Genomic DNA, 23,880 nt, shown 5'->3' with positions numbered 1-23,880 from the left:
GTACAAAGCTTAAGCTACACCTTGACAATCGAAGTCCTTCATGATGTATTTACTGTCCCCTTCTCTTGCCAAGGGGTAGGGCTTAACTTGAGTTGTATATTGGAGTCCAAGGGTCCAACTGGGGCAGGGCACTCTACCTACCTAAGGATGGTATATATGCACACTTTGGACCAAGGACAGCTTTGCAGCATTCCTCAGGTTTTTGAAGGGTTGCATTTAGCAAGTGAGTGATATATATTTGTTTAGTATCTGAGACCATACAAGATTGAACATTTGTACTTATGAGATTAAGCTTAATCAGCAGGGATTTTGGTTAGTCTTAAGAGAGATAAGTGTTTTCCTGTTAGTTTGATTAATCCTGAAAGCAAGTTGTCAAATCTCTAGAAGTGTTCAAAAACGTAATCTTTTTTTGTTTTTGCGGTTCCCGGGCCTCTCACTGTTGTGGCCTCTCCCGTTGCGGAGCACAGGCTCCAGACGCGCAGGCTCAGCGGCCATGGCTCACGGGCCCAGCCGCTCCACGGCATGCGGGATCCTCCCGGACCGGGGCACGAACCCGTGTCCCCTGCATCGGCATCGGCAGGCGGACTCTCAACCACTGCGCCACCAGGGAAGCCCACCCAAAACATAATCTTATTTTAAGTAATTAGACATTAATCTAATACCAGGAGACATGCAGTTGTAGGAAAGAATTTTTTTTAAAACAAAACATTTTATTAACAAAGTAATGGATTTAATATACACAAAAATATTATATCTTATCACAAGAAACCATGGTCCACTCTACATACTAAGGGGATAAGGCACAAGCTTAAAGTTTTATGGGGAACGTCATCCCCCCAGTCCTGCTGGAGTAGCTCTGTATTCATCCATTTGACCTCATTTGGAAATAATTCAAGGTTCATCTTTGAGGTTGTTTGTAGGTGTGAGTTCAGGGCCAAATGGCCCTCTGCAACAACCCCTCCCTCCAGTTTCTGGTTATGACATTTATTTTAAAAGAATACTCTTTGTTCAAATAATCAGTACAAATTAACAATGCTAAAATAAATAGCTACACAGTTTCAGACAATGCTTTCCAGAAGGGTCTCTAAATGTTCACTGATTCATCAAGGGTAGGTTCCCACATCCTCTTTTGAGGGGCTTTAACTTGCTGCAGAAGACCTTGGCAAAGTGATATGTGATGGTTCCCTGCTCTGCCCCTGAGTGTTGGGCTGCAAAAAAGAGCCAGGATCAGGCAAGAGAAACACGGATTTTAGAGCTGAGCACCAGCAGAACCTTATTTAGAGTTTGTGTCAGTACTCAATATGGGTGTCTACAGGGCATTCACTGTTCCCTAGGGAAGGGTTATATCACCTCAGCACTGAGACATGAATGGGGTTTCAGTCAGGCCAGTGGTCACTGTCACAAAACAGCTTCGCCCACTGTGCCAATCATACTGTCATTCTTGTTGACCTAAAACAGATAGACTGCCAGTTATTTCACCAGCAGAAAAGAAGTGTTTATTCAGGATCAGCAGAGAATTGCAGTTTGGGTTCTACAACCATGATGAGCCACGGGCAAGTCCTTGCATGGCAAGGGAAGGAGAGTGCTTTGACAAAGGGGTAAAGAAAGTTGGGAGGGCTATAGTAAACAAAGAGTCCATGGCTTTTCATTGGTTGAGTCCTTCCAGGAAACCAGTCTTTTTTCTTCCTGTTGGGCTCTGCTATCATTCAGGGTGTGAGAGCTCCCCCTTCTGGCTTCCCAACTCAATTTTTTTGAGGTTTCTGTTCATTAATATTTTAGTTGTAATAATTGTTATCATTGGATCAATACCTTCTAATGTATATCACTCTTTACAATTTACAGCATACTCTCACTTGCATACTCTCAGATTGTTCTCCCAACCGTCCTATGATGTGGGTGTTATTATACTCCCATGTGTCAAATGAGGAGACTGAGGTTTAGAGAGATTATCTCACAGCTAAGTCATTGGCATAGCTGGGATTTGAATTGAGAGTCCACGTTCTTTTTTTTTTTTTTTGGCCGTGTCACACAGCTTGTGGGATCTTAGTTCCCTGACCAGGGATTGAACCCGCGCCTTCGGCAGTGAAAGCAGAGAGTCCTAACAACGTGCGAGAGTTCATGTTCTTAACTGCTCCACTGCAACCATCTCAGCCAGAGCCTCTCCATCCCCAAAGCTGGTGCCAACCAGACTCTATTTGTTGAAATAGTCTGCTTTAGTGACTCAGCAGTCAGTGCAGTGGAGTGAAACGAGAATGGCTGTGCAGTCAGACCCAGGTTCAAATCCCAGCCATCTATCTGAGTAACCTTGGGCAAATGACCATGTCATTCTCAGCCCCAGCTTCCCGTTGTGAAATGAGGCTATTGAAAGTATGCCTTAGGGAATTGTCATGGGTGATGGATGAGGGTGGGCAGGGCAGGAAGGGCAGAATTTGCTACTTCTTTTACCTTTATTGTATCTGTGGCTATGTTGTATGTTGAATGTCACACATATGATCTGGTCCCCAACTTCAAAGAGGGGAGGGCCTTATGTAAAGTGGGAAATGAGTTAGAAAATTCAGAATAGGAATTAATTCTGCCAAAGGAGGCTTCGCCCAGAAGAGAGTATGCAAATAAGGCTTTGAGAGAGATGAGGCCACTGGCCGGCTACACTCACATCTGCACAGGATATGTGGTTGACAAGGAATCTCATACCTGTTATCCAGTTGATCTCCACAGTAATGCTGGGCTGAGAAGGGTCTTTAGCAGATTACACCTTTGCAACTGGGGAAACTGAAGCAGACTATATTCAGTCAAGGTCACAAGTCAGCAGGGAGCTTCCTGCCTGTCTTCTGACTCTAGACCAGTGCCCAATGCCTCTGTTCCTCTCATAATAAAGTGACCCCAGGGTACCCGACTATCCCTGAACGGCTTGACAGAGCTTGTGTGCCTTTCTTTGGTCTCTGGCTGTAGAGACCAGGGTTATTCACATATCCCTGGATTCCCACAGGGGACAGGCCCCACTTACTTCAGAAGGGGAAGGTGCCCAATTTGTGCAGATTCTCCTTCAGTTTTCCGTAGTCCACTTCTGCAGTGTCAGTGGAGGGGGTGGTCATGGAAGTAGATGTTTGTGATGCCCACCTTCCTCCCCTCCCTGAGGCCCAGCCGCCCAGGTTCCTAGACAAGTTCAGGGGCCCAGCATCTCTGCAGGAAGGAGAGGCCCATTTGGTCTCTGCCCCAAGGGAGGCTGAGTTTGGGCTCCTTCCTACCCCTATTAATGATAAATGTGTCTAATTAAAAATTTGCTACCCCCTGACTTGTCAGCCCTGGGGCAGGCCTGGGCTGGGTGGACTTAGAAAGTCCACATGGACTTAGAAAGAAGAGTGGAAAGGATAACATTTTAAAACAACAAAGAAAGTCGACATGGACTTAGAAAGAGTGGAAAGCATAACATTTTAAAACAACAATAAAAGAGTTAGCATAAAAGATAACTTTTAAAAACTAGGGAGATGCAGTTATTAAGTAGATGATCAAAGAATTTATAAAATTAATGAGACCTTCATTTAATAGAAATAGACCATTATATACAGTAAAAAACTCATTATATATATGTTTTTCAGGCTAGCCTGGGAAGTAAGTTTCTTCTTACTTCCTTACTAGGACTAGAAAGAACACAACTTCCTTTGTTGGATGCTGAGATCTCTACCACTGATTATAGAATTGATCTTGTAATTCAATTCATTAAAGCTCTATTTATAAAGTAATTAGTAATGAGTTAGTCATAAGTATTGCAAAAGCTGAATGATTCATTTTACCTAAGGAAAGGAAAAATAACTTTAGGCCAGTGAGTCTAGAAGAGCTTAATTATGCTCCATGTTTTTTCCCAATGATAGAATTTCTTGCCAAATATACATTTCTGTGGATTATGATCACCTATTGAACTAATACTGTATTTTAATGATTCCTTATTTTTTCCCACATAAATTACTTTTTTGTGTGATAGATTTTGTATTTTTCTTATAAAAGTACATTTTTAGAGCCTTAAAGTGCCTTTTGGAATATGATTAGCCTGTATTTGCATTCTCATATGACTGGTAGCTCTTGGAGCTAGAAGAAATCTTAGAGATACTAGGTCCAAACTATTATTTTACAGATGAAGAAACTAAGAGTCAAGAATGATGAGTAATTTTCCCTAGGTCATATAGGTAGCCTGTGATAGAGCCAAGTCAATAACTCCCAGCCAGCTTCCTTTCTATTAGGATAGGCTGTTTGAGGCAAATAAATTATAAAGAATTGTTTTATAAATAGAATTTTAAAACTGGATAAACAGATGTAAATAATGTAACTTTCAATAAAAGTCCAGGTTTATCTGGTATAAGATGGTTCCAGTACCAGTTTTCTTTGGCATCTTTGTGACTTTTTGTTTCTAAGTTATTTTAAAAATATTATAGAGTAATGAATGAAGAAAATAGAAAATTTCAAAGTAATAAAAAGAAAATAAACGTATTCAAAGTTCTGTTATACAAACACAAATGCATTTGAGGTTTGAGTGTATTTCCCTCCATTTGTTGTATTTGTGGTTTTTTTTTTTTTTTTTTTTTTTTGCGGTACACGGGCCTCTCACTGTTGTGGCCTCTCCCGTTGCGGAGCACAGGCTCCAGACGCACAGGCTCCGGACGCACAGGCTCAGCAGCCATGGCTCACGGGCCCAGCCGCTCCGCGGCATGTGGGATCTTCCCAGACCGGGGCACAAACCCGTGTCCCCTGCATCAGCAGGTGGACTCTCAACCACTGCGCCACCAGGGAAACCCTGTGTTGTTTTAAACATAATTGTTGCCATAATATATATTCATTCACTTATAACTAAGCAGTTGTTTGTGGTGGTGGTATCCTGTTTTTTAAATTATTTTAAGGAGGTGTTCTATTTACATTTAGATAGTTATTTTACTATGTAGAAGAAACATTTTAATATGTAGAAGAAACTTATATGTATTTATTTTAAAATAAATATTTTTCTACAAGAAAACACTTACATAGTTTCCAAGGTGTTTTTTAAGAAAATGTAGGTAACTAATCTGTACGAAAGAATGTTTTCTACATAAAGATTCATAGCATCATTTATAAAAGGAAACTGGATACTGTCTATTTACCTACCTTCCCCAACATCTGTGTAATCTATTCTAACTTTATAATTTTTTGGAGGAAAAACAGGACCCTGGAAATTATTTTACATTCCTTGACTCTTGGAAGGTTAAACATTTTCCTATGTGTCTCTTTACTACCTGTGTTTTCTGCTACATGAATATAAACATTGTTAAAATGTACTTATTTTATCAATGGAGTTTTATATTGATAAAAATTTTTAAATAACAGAAATTTTTAATGTTTAAACAAATGCATCAAAAGTCTACCATATTTTTTACTATGTGTAGCAAATTATCATACCTGAGTTATAAACTTGAGGGAAAAAAAAATCCTAAAACAGAGTTGACATGATACAATGCTGCAATAGTTGAATCACTTTTCAGGAGTCTTGAAATTACAACTTGCTGAATTAATTGTAAAACTCCCCCTTTAATGACACACATGCACAAGCAAAAAATAAAATCCTGCACATTTTAACAATTTTTTCCCTTACCTTTTAATTCTTTGTTTCAAGAGTTTGTTTGTTTGTTTGTTTGTAAGGGTGGGGGCACTGATATTAATATGATGGTTCCATAGATATCCCTCATTTCTGTCTTCCCTCCCACCCCAGCAACAAAAAAGTCAGCATCCATCCACAGGCCCAAGTGCCTTTGAGGGGGCTGTGGGTCCCCACATCGTATGTCAAGGGACCAGGAGGAGTCTTGCCTACCCCTGTGTCAGGTAATAGGCAGATAAACCTTGACTCCAACTGTGAACCTTGCAGTGACCCATAAACCATTTCCAACTTTTCTCGATCAAGATCTGGGAGTCCCTGGAGAACACTGACTTGGACAATCACTCACAAACCAAAGAGCCTTTGTGGAAGTCCATGTTTGCAGAGAAGTTCCCACACTCCACTGGAGAAAAAAAAAAGTTGAGACACATTGAACTGAGCATTTAGTAAAGACTAGAGGAAATGAGAAGACAGCAACACAAAAACTCCAAGGAACGTGAAAAATCAAGGACACATGATACCACCAAAAAAATCACAATAATCTTCTGGTGACTGAACAGAAAGACATGGAGGTCTCTGACTTACTGAACAAAGACTGCAAAATAACTATTTTAAGGAAACTCAGTGAGCTACAAGAAAACACAGAAAGACAATTCAGCAAAATCAGGAAAACGATACATGAACAAAATGAATTTAACAAAAAGATAGAAATCATCAGAAAGAACCAAACAAATTCTGGAGCTGAAGAATACAATGAATGAAATTAAAAATGCAATAGAGAACGTAAGAGCAGACTTGATCAAACAGAAGAAAGAATCAGTGATTTTGAAGACAGGAGCTTTGAAATTTTCCAGTCAGAAGAGAACAGATAAAAAAGAATGGAAAAGAGGAAAGAAAGCCTATGCGAGTTATGGGATACCATCAAAAGGATCAGTTTGTGATCATTGCTGTTACAGAAGGAGAAGAGCGGGAGAAGGGGGTAGAAAACTTAATTAGAGAAATAATGCTGAGAAGTTCCCAAATTTGGGGAGAGATTTGGATATCCAAGTTCATGAAGCTCATAGGTGACTAAACAAAATCAAAGAAACCCTTCCAAGACACATTAGAGTAAAATGTCAAAAATCAAAGACAAAAAAAATCTTAAAAGCAGAGAGGAAAAAGGGAAACCCTCAAAAGGCTATTAGTAGACTTTTCAGCAGGAGCCTTACCAGCCAGAAGAGAGTAAAATGATATATTAAAAATGCAGAAAGGGCTTCCCTGGTGGCGCAGTGGTTGAGAGTCCGCCTGCCGATGAGGGGGACACGGGTTCGTGTCCCAGTCCGGGAGGATCCTGCATGCCGCGGAGCGGCTGGGCCCGTGAGCCATGGCTGCTGAGCCTGCACGTCCGGAGCCTGTGCTCCGCAACGGGAGAGGCCACAGCGGTGAGAGGTCCGCGTACCGCAAAAAAAAAAAAAAAAAAAAAAGTGCAGAAAGAAAACTGCCAACCAAGAGTACTTTACCTGGCAAAGCTGTCCTTCAGAAATGAAGGAGAGATGAATATTTTCCTAGACAAACAAAAGCTGAGGGAATTCATCACTACTAGACCTTCCTTACAAGAAATGCTTGAAAGAAGGTCTTCATGCTGAAATGAAAGGATGATAATTAGTAACATGAAAACATATGAAGATATACAACACACTGCTAAAGGTGAGTATGTAGTCAAATTCAGAAAACTCTAATACTGTAATATGGTGGAGTGTTAAACACTTAACTCCAGTATAGAGGTTAGAAGAGTATTAAAAATAACTATAGCTACAATAATTTGTTAATAAATACACAATATTAAAAAAAGGTAAATTGTAACATCAAAAACATAAGAGGGGGGCTTCCCTTGTGGCGCAGTGGTTGAGAGTCTGCCTGCTGATGCAGGGGACACGGGTTCGTGTCCCGGTCCGGGAAGATCCCACGTGCCGCGGAGCGGCTGGGCCTGTGAGCCATAGCCGCTGAGCCTGCGCGTCCGGAGCCTGTGCTCCGCAACGGGAGAGGCCACAACAGTGAGAGGCCCGCGTACAGCAAAAAAAAAAAAACAAAAACCAAACATAAGAGGGGAGGAGTAAAGGGTAGAGTTTTTGTATGCAATCAAAGTTAAGTTGTTACCTGCATAAAATAGACTGTTATGTTTATATTTTATGTAAGCCTAATGGTAACCATGCAGCAAAAACCTAAAGTGGATTCACAAAAGATAAGGAGAAGAGAATAAAAGCATACCAATACAGAAAATCATTAATTCACAAAGGAAGGCAGCAAGAGCAGAAGAAAGGAACAAGGCAACTGCAAAACATCCAGGAAACAATTGATAAGATGGCATATGTAAGTTCTTACCTATTAATGATCTCTTCTTCACAGTCAGGCTTTCAGATCTAAATTTTAGACTTTACCAGCTATAACATTTATTGAACTTCAACTATGTGCCTAGAACCGAGAAGAGACCTGGATATAGGGCTCAGAGCAGGCACCGGAGTAGGTAATAACTTTAATTTTGCATTCAAATTTATAAAAAGAATAACTTTCTGGGAATATGCTACAGAACTAACAAAAGTAAATGTCCAAAAGATCTAACCAATAGTTTATTTTTCCAAGATGAGTATTTAACCATGAGGCAGTAGAGAAACCTAACTGTATACATAACTCACTTGATTTACTTTTAACATATCTAGTTGCTAAAATTAAAATGTCATTTTGACTACTTCACCAGACATTTTTAATAGCTAGTTATTACAAAGCATATTTTTATCAATATAAATCATTTATTCCTGCGAAGTATACACTGATTATGCTATCATTGATTTACATAAATGCAATTAAATCACTGAAATGAATTATGATTGTAAATCACTAACTCGGGTCCCACCAGTAGTTCAGTTAAAAACAGACTTGTTTATATGATTCATAAAATCAACAGAAGTCGCTCCTTGAAAGTGTCATGCTCTTGCACCCAAACCTTTGATTACACAATATGCTTGCATATGCCTTTCTGCCCTTGTCTGTGTACTTCTACTCAGATATTCTTTCTACACCTCTCCTATAGCACTTAGCAAGTTTTCTTCTGTTTATTTATTTTCTTTCCTACTAGACCGAGAACTCCTTCCCTACATGGATATTATCCCATTCCCAAGAATGAAACAGTGTTCAATACTTAGTAGGTCACCGGTAAATGTCTACAGATTTTGAAAATAAATGACATCTATGTCCAAAGATAATAAGGGAATTGTAACATATTGTGATATTATATGTTTAAATATTATCAATTCCTTTCTACATAGTTTCATGCATAGACCATGAAAAGATGTCTGGTTCTTGAATGCACACATAAAATGCAAGGAGCTACTTTATATCAAGAACTATGAAATCATTTTCTCAGGGTTTAAAGGAAAATAAGCCTTAAATGTGTTACCCACAGTCCTTTGCGTCAATCTGAAAATCTGAAAAAAAAATGGAAAATGGAGGAAAGATACTTAACCAGAACCCTACTAAAAGGCTAGCTTTTAAGCAGGCAAATATTCAATAATCTTTCCGAAACAAGAGTCTGAAATAAGAAAATCATGTTAGTATTTCAGAAATATTGAAAATTACTTTAAAATAGGTTTCTTCAGGATACATATATCCAATAACATAACTTTCTGTCTAAATCATCCCCTTTACCCAGAGGCAGGTCCTTTAAGTTGGCTTTGTGAGAAAGGTAAGAGTCTTAACTGCTAACTGATCAGGTAGCAGTTATAGAAGGTGCTTCTATGACAAGCTTCAAGGTCCAAATGTATTACATGCTTAACATTGTAAGATATTGTCACTCCGAGGAAGTGACATTTAAACAGATACCTAAATAATAAGAATGGGCCAACTAGGATGAAAAGTAGAGGGCAGAGAGTGCCAGGTAGAGGAAATGGCACAGAATGACACAAATAAAGACCCAGAGGCAGAAGAGCCTTCATAGAAGTGACTTACTGAAAAGAAGCCAGTGTGGCTGCAGCATAGAGGACAGGTGAGGAGGGCACTAGGTGAGTTACAGAGTAGGCAGAAGTGGACCAGCCAAGGTTGGTAGGCTTGGGAAGAACTTTGGAATTTATTTGAAGATTATATTCAAATTCACAGGTGACTGGAACCCTGATTTCCAACTCATCACTTTCCATCACATGCACCCCAGGACCAACAACCATGCCCAGTCATCTACCTGGGTCACACCTTTTCCGGTGGATAGATCCACCAAGGACACCTTAATAACAATCAGTTCCTTGGAGAGCACAGAAGATTTTAGATAATGGAATGTGCCTGACTTTAAATGAGAAATACCTTTGGTCAAAGATCCCACCTTGTATCTTATTGCTGAGTACCTTTCTCCTTTGGGAGTACCTGAGCTAATGCTGACCAGATGCTGGTTTAAAAGAATGGTGTCATGTTTTCTACTGACCTTATTTACCTTCTGATTTTTAAATTTCTATCTTATTTTATTTTATTTTTTAATTTAAAAAAAAAATTTTTTTTTTTTTTGCCGTACGCGGCCTCTCACTGTGTGGCCTCTCCCGTTGCGGAGCACAGGCTCCGGACGCGCAGGCTCAGTGGCCATGGCTCACGGGCCCAGCCGCTCCGCGGCATGCAGGATCCTCCCGGACCGGGGCACGAACCCACATCCCCTGCATCGGCAGGCGGACTCTCAACCACTGCGCCACCAGGGAAGCCCTCTATCTTATTTCAGAAGATGTGTGTGTGTGTGTGTGTGTGTGTGTGTGTGTGTGTGTGTGTGTATGTGCGTGTGAACGCACATGCACGCTGTAGATTCTTTGAGCAGTGCCATGGCCATGTTTCTGCAAACAGCCATCACCACTAGCCATGATCCTCCCCACATATACTCTTCTTCTATCAGCCTGAAATCTGAACAGGACAGTTTTTTTGTCTTTGTCAATCCAAAGACAAAAGACTGAGCTTCAGAAGATGAGCAAGGGGAACATCAGCTGTATAGGAACTGCCCAGACTATCTCAGGAGGCCTGGGAACCACGTGCACAGCCACTGTGGGGGAAGGGGCAGGATGCCCAGCTAATGTGCTTCCATTACTCATCTGACTCTTGGGTACCATACTGGATTGAATAGTGCCACACACCCTTCCCAAATTCTCTTCCTTCCCAGTACCTCAGCATATGACCTCATTTAGAAATAAGGTTGTTGCAGATGTAATTAGTTAAGATGAGGTCACACTGAGATAGAAAGGACCCTTAATCCAATATGACCGATGTCCTTATAAGAAGATGAGACACAAAGACCTGTACACAGGGGGACAGTCATGTGAAGAAAAGAGGCAGAGATTGGATGCATCTACAATCCAAGGAACGTTGAGGATTGCCAGCAACCACAGAAGGTAGCATGAGCGAGGCAAGGAAGTATTGTCTCCTAGAGCCTTCAGAGAGACCATGGATGTCTGACACCTTGATTTTAGGCTTCTAGACTCCATAACTGTGTGACTATAACTTTCTGTTGTTTTAAGCCACTCAGTTTGTGCTACTTTATTACAACAGCAATAGGAAGCTAATACATTACTGAGGGCAAGATCCAGGAAACTGGGAGATTGGACGTCACTGTGGTCGCTGAGTTGTGTGTTTATGATGGGAAGAGGAGGCAATGTGATGCTCCCAATCAAGGAGCATCACGGCTGTTTTTGTGAAGTTGCCATAGGCTGGTTCATGCTGGATTTGTGTGTGTGTGTGAAGCCATAGATCTTTGGATGATACCATAATAGGATGGCTGCAAGAAAAAAGAAAAACTTCCTTTTGTTCTTTGAACACAAGCCAAGGTTTTCTGTCTTAAGAGAGTATAATGTCACAATTGGCAAGATCAAGGATGAGCTTCAAACCATAATCAGTAGAGGGATTATGAAAATTAGGCACATACATTATAAATATAGTAATTCACAAACTAATTTTCTTCAACATAGCATGTAGTGGCTTTGACCTTAATCAAATATTTAACACTGAATTTAGATCTTATTGATAAGGAGGTTGTTGAATGTAATTCTTAGTACATCACAGCACTGAACTCATCATCTTACCCTCAAACCTGCTTTGCATTCAATATTTCTTATGTCAGTTGATGACATTACTCAAACCAGAAACTTTGAAGTCATTATTAACTCCATCCTCTCTCTCCCCTTTCAAGAATCCAGTTAGGAAACTCCATAAATTTAACTTCTGAATGAGTTTCTCTCACTTTCACTATCCATCATTACTCAGTTGTCTAGATCAGACAGTCCCCTTTCTGACCACTTCTTCTTGGCCTCTGTTGTCAACTTGTCCTCTTCCTTCTCCTAATCAGTAAATGTCAAGGCCCTCAGGCCTGGCTTTCTTCCTTGCACTTCCCAAGCTCTTAGCTTCTCTCTCTTCCACTGTCAGGGCTTCAGTTATAGGATGAAGACTCCCACACTTACATCTCTAGCTTGGACCTCTCCCATGAGCTCCTGACTTGTTTGTCTAGGAGTCTACTCAATATCTCTTCTTGGATGTTCCATAGAAACCTTAAACCCAAATACTCCCCAGTGAATTTGTCATTTTCCCTCAAATCTTTTACTCTTCCACCATTCTTTATACAGTTGCTTCAACAAGAAATCTGGGAAATCACCTTTTCCCTCCCTCTCCAAGTCCTTCTGATTCTACCTCTTAGATGTCTTCGGACTCTTCAACCCCATTACCAACACTTCATACAAGTCTGAACTACAATAGCATCATCTTTCTCGGACACCTTGGAAGCAACACACTGCCAGCAGCTTCCCCTGCTCTCCTCCAGACCGCATACCCTCTCCATTGTCACTAGATCTAACATAAATCATCCAGTGCCTTCCCACTGCCTAGGGGATAATGTTCAGACTCCTTGGCACAACCTACCAGCCCCTGCATCTCATGACCTCTGCCTAACTCTTCAGGTTAATCTCTCCACCTTCCTGCATTTGATGCCCGAGAAGTATCTGAACTGCTTGCAGCTCATACCACATTTCAGGACTTTTGTGTGTGCTCTCCTCTCTGCTTGGGATGATCTTACCTAATATCCACCTGCACACTCCTGTCCAACCTGCCCAATCGCTCAGTCATCACCTTTCTTGTAGGTCTTCTTACTCCTCACTCTTCTAGAACAGATCTACTCATGATTTCCTCCTCTCTATAGCTCTGGAATTTGTATATTTCAGATAATAAAAAGTTTATCTGACTTTCTCTCTGACTAGAGTGGACATTGTTTTGTGGGAAAGGGACCATTTTTATCACGACGGCACCTACCACAGTGCTTTGTAGACAGCAGAACTCAGTAAGTGTTTGCTGAACTAAAGTTCTGCTTGTCCTTAGATGAAGAAGCCCACTTCACATGGCGTAGTATATGGCATTTTGGGTAAATTATTTCAAGTAATAAAAGTAAAAATTCTGTTAAGCAATGATATTACTATGTCATATAATTAGGAGATCTTAATAAAAACTAATTTAAGATATTCTATATAAATAGAAACATCAATTGCCTAAACATCAAATCACACATTATTTCCTTAGAAGCAGAGTATTTTATTGACTCTTCTCCTTTTATCACCCTTCACAATCTGTGAGTATGTCCTGTCTCCTCTATCTCTAAAATGTATTCTAAATCTGCCCCTTCTCTCTGTCCCACTGTTAGCTCTGCCCATCCAGGCCACCATCATCTCTGATCTGGATGACTGAAAAAGCCTCCTGTTCTCTACACTGCAGCTGGAGTGCTTCTTTTGAAATACAGATCAAATTCTCTTGCTCCCCTGCTGCAAGGTCTTCAGTGGCTTCCCATGCCACCTCCTTATCATGACCCACACAGTCCTAGACGATCCACCCTTCTGCATCCGTGCTACCTCTCTGACTGTGCCTGCTCTACCGCCCCTTGCACATGACCCTACCTCTCCAGCACTCTCTCTGTTCCCTGACCTCGTAACACCTCAGGGCCTCTGCACTTGTTCCCCACCCTCTAGATTTCTGCATGGCTGTCTCCTTAGTCATTCAGCTGTCAGCTCAAATGGCATCTCCTTAAAGAAGTCCCCTTCATCACCCAGTTTAAAGCAGCAACCAGCCACAAGGTATCACACTACCCTGTTCTATTTTCTTCCCAATCCTAACCACTCGGCAGCAGAGTTGAGCAGTAAAGCACATGAGCACAAGGGCCAGACTCCATGGGCTCAAATCCCAGCTATACTTCCCACTACCTAGGTGACTTGGGGCAAGGACTTCATCTTTCAGTGCCTCTGTTTTCAGAATAAGAAGAGCACATACTTCATAGGAATTGTTGTGAAGACTAAATGAGTTAATGCATTCAAAGTGTTAACCACAGAACCTGGCTTGTGGTTAGCATTCCATGCCTGTTAATTGTTATCATTTATCTATTGTTTGGCTCTCCTTTCTCTACTTTCCTTACTCTCACCCCACAACTATCATCACTACCAAGCACGCAAAATCAAAAAGAGCAGAGACCTTACTGCCTTGCCCCCACTCCTTTATTTCCTAGTGTGGACCAGGTATATTTGTGGAATGAATGAAGTATTAGAAACAAGTGATGAAGCTGTTTAAATTTATCTCAGATTGGTTTCATTTTATAAAGACTCTCAGATCTACAGAAGAAGCACTGAGAATCATAGTGGTTTCTTTGTTTTTTCTTGGTTTCTATCTCTTAGTGCACTGCTGAAGGGAAGCTACAGAGCACTGAGAGGCAGGAGTTAATGCGTTCAAAGTGTTAACCACAGAACCTGGTTTGTAAGTTCTATCACTTACAAACTAGAAGACTATGAACAAGCTGCTGTGGGCCTCAAAAGACTCATCTATAAACCAAGCTTGTAACTACTGGCTGAAGATGGAAGGATGGGTCAGGTGTGAGGTTGTTGTTGTTTGTTTGTTTTGTCATCAGCTCTAAGATCTATGATTTTATGAATATAATCAAAATCCAGGAAGAAAATATTAAAGTCTACAAGGTAAAACTTTGAATTATTTTACAGATTACCTGAAAGAAAATTATGTGAATCAATCCAGTTGTCAATTCGGTTGGTAGCTCTGGGATTGTTTGTAATTACCCGTAGAGATTAGCTTCTAACTTTATGCACATACATTCACTCACAAACTTATATATCTCTTTCTGTTTAGACTTATATGCTTAACTAGTAACTGCAAAGAAAGATAAAATGATGATCTCAAACTTGAATGCTTGAAACATCATTGAAGTGTACCCTTCATATAAATGTTTTATTCCAAACTTTGAATAGGAAGCCAACTTTCTCCCAAGAATCTCATTTTCAGTCCCAAATTTATGATTATTTCATTACTTTGGATTAGGTTAAATTTAAATTAGTATATTAAGTTGCAAAAGTATATGTACCAGGTGTTTTAAGGCCTCGATCAATAAGTTTGGAGTTATTCTCTAACCACCTCCTTAAAACAGTTCTTCCAATTTTTTTCTTCTGGATCTCTGTTTGTAATTCTGCTAGTGAAGTTTCTTTCTCTCTCTCTCTCTCATTCTATATCCCCTCCCCTCTCCCCATCTTTAATAGGAAATCTGGATTCAAATGCTTTTTCTGCTACCAGCAACCCACTTGAAAGAATTTTTTTCACGTGGTGTTTTCCTATTTATTTATATTAGTATAGACTCCTAGATATTTATTTTATTCAATGGTTTGTAATCCATTATTATTTATTTTGATGCTAAAATTATTCCAGCTTTAGCCATGGGAGACCCTTCAAGCTGCCACCTGTGTCCTTTTGACCAGTTCCCATCATTTTTTAGCACTTCCTTATCTTACAGAGCAACAGGTTCATCCTGTACTTTACCTGTCCCAGCCCTATAATCAGGCTTTTCTCCACGGTGCCATGGCAAAGGGTCATGGTTCCTTTTACTGGAGAATGAGATCTGGAAACCAAGATTTGGGTGCTAGATGTACTACTGGCTTAGCACTGCTTGAGCTATAAGAATTTGTTACTTTCTCTTACCACATAACAGCTAGAATTTACATTCCATTGCAAATCTGGCTGAAGACAGTGGATTTTTATCATTATCATCTTGTTATCTTTCTCACATCGGACTCCATTTTGAGTCAGACTGGCCCACGTAGTTTGGACAGACAGAAACTCATCACACCGAAACTATTCCGGGCGTGTTTTCGTTTGGGAACCTTCAGGAGGGAGCCTTTGGTCACAAAGGTGCAATACACACCTGTGTCCTCCGGAGTGCGCTGTTCTGCGCCCAGCACAGCCTCAGAGCTTTCTCAGACCTGAAGCGTCTGCAACACTTTGCAAGGACACAGTGGAGGGGGCACGTCAGCGCTCCGACTTCCTCCTGACGCCGCCTCTGATTGGCTCCTGGACATGTAAGAAACCGGTGAATGAGCTGCTGGCCCTTGCAGAAACTTGCTTGAGGTCTTTGGTGGCATTATCCTTTCCTCCTCGTCAACCCGGCAGGCCAGCCGATCCGGGGGAGGATGAGGTCGTCGTGTGTCCTGCTTACCGCCCTGGTGGCGCTGGCCGCCTATTACATCTACATCCCCCTGCCAAGCTCCGTGTCCGACCCCTGGAAGCTGATGCTGCTGGACGCCACTTTCCGGAGCGCACAGCAAGTGGTGAGACGTAGCCCAGCGCCGATTCTCTCTCCCTTCTCTTAAGCAATGTTTAAAGAGGGAAACAGAATTTCCGGACCTTGTCCCACGAGAATACAAATTTTTCTAACGCAATGATGCGATCGCTTTTTAAGGTGGTTCAGACTGACATTTTCAGGGTGTCGCATTCTCTTTGCTAGCAGAGGGTTGGGTCTATGTGTGTCTCTTCTTCTGTGTTGGTAATGGAGAAGGTGAAGTTCTTGAATAGAATTTGACGACTGTTTAATCCTTCGTCTTTCCTAAATGTCCCCCTCTTTCTTGGTTTGCAGCGCCAGAAACGGATCTTCCAGCCTTTTATAAACCACCCCTCCTCCATTTTTGTTCTCCTATAGAGGGCGGCAGAGAGTGAGTTAAATGTTTTAGGAAGGCTCTGGGAAAAACGGGTTCTGGTTCCTGGGAGTGCAGCCACCTTAAAAGCAGACTCGGGCGCGGGTGACCTCCCAATGTCCCCGACAGTGGAGCCCCCCATTCCCGGGGGCAGCAGGCTGGGCTCCTCCAGGTACTTGGGGAACAGCACAGATCTCGCATTTCATGCGTGGCACTCATCAGCTCAGCAAGAAAAGAGGCCAGGAGACCTGGCTGGCGGGAGAGGCAGTGGCAGCCGGTGTGTGCATGATGCATTTCTCTCCGGCCTGCCCTGCAGAATTTAGTTTGTCTTTAACTGTCGCGGAGATAACCTTTGCCTGAGCCAGGATACCCTGGCTTACCCTGGCAGGGTGACAGTTCTCTCTACTGTGTCACGGGTGTGTATTTCTTTAACCCCGTAGACAGGAAAATGTAACTTTCTGGTTTATTCTATGTAAGAGGCATTATTTTCAGTGCCAGACAATCTAAAATCTAAGCTACGATCTGTAGTCAAGGCTGAGCCCTATGACTGAACAGTATTTCTAAGCATCCTGCTCTATCTAAACTCCTAACCCTCCTCCAAAACCGAGTCTCCTCCCTTCCCCCAACCTTGAGCTTTAATCTCGGGTTATTTTGGTAAACTCCTTTCAAGAATGACAACTAGAGGGAAAAAAAAACCCATGATTTTCCTAGAGGGTCGATGTTCCTTTTCCCTGTCCATTCTAATTGTGTGTAGGATTACATAGTCTCTGAAGCTTTGTCCTATCAAAAAGTCTCTTGGGCTTCCCTGGTGGCGCAGTGGTTGAGAGTCCGCCTGACGATGCAGGGGACGCGGGTTCGTGCCCCGGTCCGGGAAGATCCCACATGCCGCGGAGCGCCTGGGCCCGTGAGCCATGGCCGCTAAGCCTGCGCGTCCAGAGCCTGTGCTCTGCAACAGGAGAGGCCACAACAGTGAGAGACCCGCGTACCGCAAAAAAAAAAGAGTCCCTTAACTAGGGTATTGTAGCACATTCCTACGACTTTGCTTTTCTTGAATCCAGCATCGTTCTCCACCCCTAAGTCCCCTATTGTCTCTTAGGTATGATCCATTGAGGCTATAGAGCCTCTTCCTTCCCTCCTGCTTACTACAGTGTTGACGTGGTGAAAGAATTACCATTCCCTTCTCTAGCATTGGCTCCAAGAAAGGCAATTTTTGTACAGGAAGCCCTACAATCACTCTCTTCCTCCAGAAATTATGTAGCTGGGGAGTAAAACCCTTTAAAGATTCTCGGGTACAATGGTATTTACCTGGGTGGCTTAAATGACCCTCTACAATAAAAAGAATAATGACTAATAATAAGAAAAACAGGAAAAAAAAAAAAGAGTCAAACTACTATGGTGGCCACAGAAATTATTCTTCCTTTTCTGGTCACCTAGGAAATCTTCCCTATCATAAGTAATTTGGGAAAAGCCAGGTTTGGAAAAAAGCTTTTCTTCCCCAACGAAGCAGCCAACCCATTAAGGCCTTTGGATCATACAGTCCTCTGCAGAGTATGCTCTCAGCTGGTGTTTGGGAATGATAATGTTTGTAATGCCAGGTCACAGAGATAGATAAGGTAACAGAGTGTCCTTACTTGACACTGTGGCCGGAGGTGGGTTAGCACAGAAGTGGCTCTCATCACTTGTCTTCTGAATTGTAAAGTATCAGAAAGATCATTCAGACCACAAGGAAGCATATTCTACCCAGGAAAGCAATTTACCAATGTCACTTCAAATTGTCCTGGGGAAAAGGAAACATGGCTTGACACTTGGTAGTAAATAGAATATGACTGTTAAAGTTAAGAGTCCTGCTTCCCTGAATCCCACCTCAGCCAGGCCACTTGCTGGCTTGAGGCTAGCCCATTTACTAACCTTCTCTGACCCTCAGCTTTCCTTGTAAAATAGGGCTAATAGCTACTTTGTAAGAGTGCTATAATGTATTTAAATGGCTAGAACTGGTGTAGTTATTCTTCTAAGAGTTGTCCCAAAGGGCCACTATGGGTTGTGGGGAAAATCTGTGGTACTGCCCAACTTTGTTGAAACAATAAAGCAAATGCAACCTGGAAGTAGTTTACCTCCTGGAATGAAACCTGGAATGCTGTCACTAAATTGCGTGGCATAACATTTGTTACCCAAATCATTTTAGTTTGAGTTGATTAGCTTAACTACAAAGGCTATCAATACCTCAAAGATGAGGCTTGGCCTACTTCCTAACACAGCAGGCACCTGCCTAGCCTCAAGAAATGTGACTGCTCAGGACTTCCCTGGTGGTCCAGTGGTTAAGACTCTGCCCTTCCACTGCACGGGGTGCGGGTTCAGTTCCTGGTCTGGGAACTAAGATGCCTCGAGGCCAAGAAAGTGAATGCTACTCTTATCCTGTTGTCATTGGCAAATGATTCACCCCTAGCTGCCCCTTCTAATCTCCTTTATCTTCTGCAGATGAGTCAGATTATTGAGATTATGTTCCTTGTACTTTTTCTTCCTTGGCATCCTCCAGTATTACGTAAGAAGAAACTACTTAGAATCTTTCTTAAGTCATCTCAAACACAGATGCTACATTAGAGTCACCTAGGGAGACTTCAGAAATCCTAAAGCCCAAGTCACACAGTATACCAAATTTATTCAGAATCTTTGGGAGATGAGTCCCAGGCAGCAGTATTTTTAACAGTTCCCAAGGTGATTTGAACGTGCAGCAAAATTGAGAACCACTGCCCTGTAAGTTAAATAAATGCATTGCTGATGTAGATAATATATTTTTGTTAAACTGCTCGAGTTATATTTCACACATGTGGCTGGAAATGAGCCCCTTAACATTAGCATGGATTAGTTTATCAGATTTGTTGGTTGATACTTTGGCTCTAAGAGGCTAAGGGATAAAATACTAGCTAGGCAACTTTCAGTGTTATAGCAAAGCCATTGTAAGACTTGAGCAGTGGAAAAGCGCAAACAAAAATAGATCTGGAAAGGACAGTGGAGAGAGGTTTAGATGAAGATCGGGCAGCAGGAGACTAGAAGAACAAAAGGAGGGAGTTTGGGGGAGGTTCTGAAGACATTTCAAAATGCTGTGCAAGCAAAGATTTTTTTAAAAATGGTAATCCCAGTACAGGTAGAGATATTGAGACGTATACACTGCTGGAGAAAATGTAAATTTTAACAACTGTTTTGAGGGCAGTTTGGCAATATCCATCAGAAACTGTAGAAGCATTTTCTTTGACCCAGAAATCCCTCTGGATTAATTTATTTTAAGTAATTATGCATATAGTCAAAGCTGTCGCTATAAAGATAGAAACATTTCACAGGTGGTACAGAAATCTTTTTAAACTAGTCCAAAAGCACTGCCACTTATGAGAAATATGAGGGAGCATTCAGCAACCTTTCTCTTCTTTTTTCTGCAGTTATTTAAAAGAATTTAAGAACAATAAGAGATTAAGTAAATATGGTAAACCCATATTTTGGAAACTATGCAGTAAAAAAATTTAAGTTGTAAAAATAAAGTTTAATGGTCTACAAATGATTTGTACTGGGTGTTAAGTGGGAAAATGCTACAAAACAGCATATATGCTGTAATCCCATTTAAAATACCTATTTATCAAAACATACAGTTTTATATATCTATATATAGATGTATAGAAAGAGCTAAAGGATATAATTTAAAATATAGTGTTCTTTTTCTGGGCCATAAGATTATATCTTCAGTTTTCCTATCTGTATAGTCTAGTTTTTCTACAATGAACATGGAATAAGAAATTAATTTAAAACTTTTTTGTAGGAGGTTTTCTACTTCTAAAGCAGAATTGATGTGCAATGCATATCAATGTGATTAATATTTTAGCAATTGTTCTGTGAAGAAAATAGATTTCTTTCTTTCTTTTTTTTTTTGGCTGTGCTGCATGGCTTGTGGGATCTTAGTTCCCTGACCAGGAACTGAACCCCAGCCAAGGCAGTGAAAGCACCGAGTCCTAACCACTGGACTGCCAGGGAATTCCCAAAAATATTGGGGAAAAGTTCCTTTGGTTTTTAAGTAAAAATAAAAGACACATTTGTCATTTTCACCAAGAACTTTATTGAACAATGTATTCACTGTTTTGTTCCACTACCTTCTGTCATTTTTCAGGCAACTTCATAATTCCATCTTCCCAAAACTTTTAATCTTTTTTGAGCAAAGAACTGTTCCAGGTGCCTTTTACAGTCTTCCAGGGAATTTTCCATTAAGAGAATTTTGGGGCTTCCCTGGTGGGGCAGTGGTTAAAATCCGCCTGCCAATGCAGGGGACACAGGTTCGAGCCCTGGTCCGGGAAGATCCCACATGCTGCAGAGCAACTTAGCCCGTGAGCCACAGCTACTGAGCCTGCATGCCACAACTACTGAAGCCCGAGCACCTAGAGCCCATGCTTCGCAACAAGAGAAGCCACCACAATGAGAAGCCCACACACCACAACGAAGAATAGCCCCTGCTTGCCGCAACTAGAGAAAGCCTGCACACAGCAATGAAGACCCAATGCAGCCAAAAATAAATAAATAAAAGATAAATTTATTTTAAAAAAAGAATTGTGTGAAGACCAAAAGAAATGAAAATCCGAAGGTATAATGTCTGGTGAATATGGGGGATGAATCCGTACTTCCCAGCCAAGCTGTAACAGTTTTTGCCTGGTCATCAAAGAAACATACAGTCTTGCTTTATCCTGATGGAAGATTATGTGTTTTCTGTTGACTAATTCTGGACGCTTTTCGTCCAGTGCTGCTTTCAGTTGGTCTAATTGGGAGCAGTACTTGTTGGAATTAATTGTTTGGTTTTCTGGAAGGAGCTCATAATAGATGACTCCCTTCCAATCCCACCATATACACAACATCACCTTCTTTGGATGAAGACCAGCCTTTGATGTGGTTGGTGGTGGTTCATTTCGCTTGCCCCACGATCTCTTCCATCCCACATTATTGTACAGTATCCACTTTTCATCGCCCGTCACAATTTGTTTTAAAAATGAAACGTTTTCGTTAGGTTTAAGCAGAGAATTGCACGCAGAAATATGGTCAAGAAGGTTCTTTTTCACTTAACTTATGTGGAACCCAAACATCAAAGCAATTAACAAAACCAAGCTGATGCAAATAATTTTCAGTGCTTGATTTGGATATTTTGAGTATGTCGGCTGTCTCCCATGTGGTATAACATTGATTGTTTTCAATTAATGTCTCGACTTGATTGTTATTGACTTCAACTGGTCTACCTAACCGTGGAGCATCATCCAGTGAGAAATCTCCACCACGAAACTTTGAAAACCACTTTTGACATGTTTGATCAGTCACAGCACCTTCTCCATACACTGCACAGATCTTTTTTTGTGTTTCAGTTGCATATTTACCTTTCTTGAAATAATAAAGCATAATATGCTGAAAGTGTAGCTTTTCTTCTTCCATCTTCAATATTAAAATGAAAATTCACCAATTTTGATAAGTTTTTTAAAAATGCACGCTGATATGACAGCTGTCACAATACAATCTAACAAAATTGTTTCGAGTGAAGTTAAAGACAACTTAGCGCTACTAGAGCCATCTTATGGAAAAACTGAATGAAAGAACCTTTTGGCCAACCCTATATATACATTGCTTTTAAAAACACATCCTGGATCCTTTGACAGCTATCACGATAGCAGGCTTCACGCTCAGTCACTTGGATGTAACACAGATTGAAAGCTTACTGTTTGAGTCTGACCTACAAGAAATTGCAGTCTAGTACGATGAGAAGCCATGTTAATATACAGCTATTAAAAAGGCAAGGGACTTCCCTAGTAGTCCAGTGGTTAAGAGCCCACCTTCCAATGCAGGGGACTCGGGTTTGATCCCTGGTTTGGGATCTAAGATCCCACATGCTGTGGGGCAACTAAGCTCGTGTGCTGCAACTACTGAGCCCACCCCTCAACTAGAGAGCCTGTGTGCCACAAACTACAGAGCCCATGAGCTCTGGAGCCCTTGCACCACAACTAGAGAGAAGTCTGCGTGCTGCAATGAAAGATCCTGCGTGTTGCAATGAAGATCCCGTGAACCGCAACTAAGACTCAACACAACCAAAATAAATAAATAAATAAAATAAAATGTAAAAAAAGCAAGAGCTGACAAGTTTTTCAGAAGCTCATAGGAGGGAGTGGTTATGTACAGTTCAGAGGGGTGATAAAGATGGTGACTAAAGGTAATAATGGTATCTCAAAAGAATTCAGAGCCAGAGTGTGGCTTGTCTTCCCTCGATCATTTCCTAGCTTTCTAGTTCTTACCCTACATATCTTTTTGATGACATAATATAAAAGAGAGATTATTGAACCTGGTGTTTCTGCTGACTTTATTTATTTCTTATAAATGGCAGTGCTTTTGGACTAGTTGAGCAAGGTTTTTCATCCCGTAAAATATCTCCGAACTTGTTGAAATCTAATGTGACCTCACCTGAATTCTCTGTGCATGTGCCTTTGGACTGTGTGGGTATGGTTTAAATGACAGCTCAGCTGGATGCCATGCAGAATTCCAACTTGGTAACCTTTTTCATAACCATTCATGAACTGGAATGTTTACTACTGTCACGTAAATTTAACTTTAAATTAGAGATTTCACTAAGCACAATTTTTAGCTGATTTAATGGGATTTTCTTTAAACACCTGGCAGCAGAATGGCTTTAAGAATAGCTTAAGGGCACAGTATTTAATCAGCATTAGTTCTGACAGGTGCTCAATGTGAGTTGGTCTCAGTAGACAGTACCTGCCGGTGAATCCAATCAAATATCAAGGTCAGATTGAATCAGCTACAAGTGTGTAAGACAATACCTAATTTATAATTCTCCTTTTTATTTTTCCCAGAACTCTACAAATATGGCCCTGAGCACAGAAATGCCATCATTATTACTTTATTTTAATGGGACATCCTATTTGTAACATGTGGCTTGAGCTTGATATGAAAACATTTCTCTGAGGTGTGAAAGTGTAATAATTGTTCTTAAACATTCTATTAATGTACAGTTACTTCTTTTAAATTAGTGAGCATATTTTTACTTTTACTGCCAAGTGAAACTATATGGGAACTATCCCTTATTTTCTTCTTCATTTATATTTATAAAGAATTAAGACATATAATTAAATTTCCAAGTGGCAAACCTAGCTATATTCCCTACCTAATCTGTCTTATTATGAAATTTTAACAATCTATCTTTCAGTGTTTCCAAAATGAAATTTAAATCCTACTTTAATATCCTATCCTTAACAAAAT

At 40.9% G+C, this 23,880-nt stretch overlaps 1 protein-coding gene across 3 annotated transcripts in view; it reads left to right on the top strand.

Moving 5' to 3' along the window:
* The first annotated feature begins 15,965 nt into the window (after window positions 1-15,965).
* The window catches only part of NCEH1 (neutral cholesterol ester hydrolase 1), a 62,814-nt gene continuing 54,899 nt past the window's right edge, over window positions 15,966-23,880 (top strand). The window contains exon 1 of one of the 3 annotated variants that reach the window (XM_067738046.1): window positions 15,966-16,236. In XM_067738046.1, the coding sequence (XP_067594147.1) occupies window positions 16,099-16,236 (138 nt within the window). In that variant the 5' untranslated portion in view covers window positions 15,966-16,098. The remainder of the gene's footprint in view (window positions 16,237-23,880) is intronic. The other 2 variants (XM_067738050.1, XM_067738047.1) reach the window with 2 other exon arrangements.

Source organism: Pseudorca crassidens, chromosome 5 (genome assembly GCF_039906515.1).
Source record: "Pseudorca crassidens isolate mPseCra1 chromosome 5, mPseCra1.hap1, whole genome shotgun sequence".
Taxonomy (NCBI): Eukaryota; Metazoa; Chordata; class Mammalia; order Artiodactyla; family Delphinidae; genus Pseudorca; species Pseudorca crassidens.
Note: the sequence above shows the minus strand (reverse complement) of the source record. Positions and strands in the feature narration are given on the sequence as shown.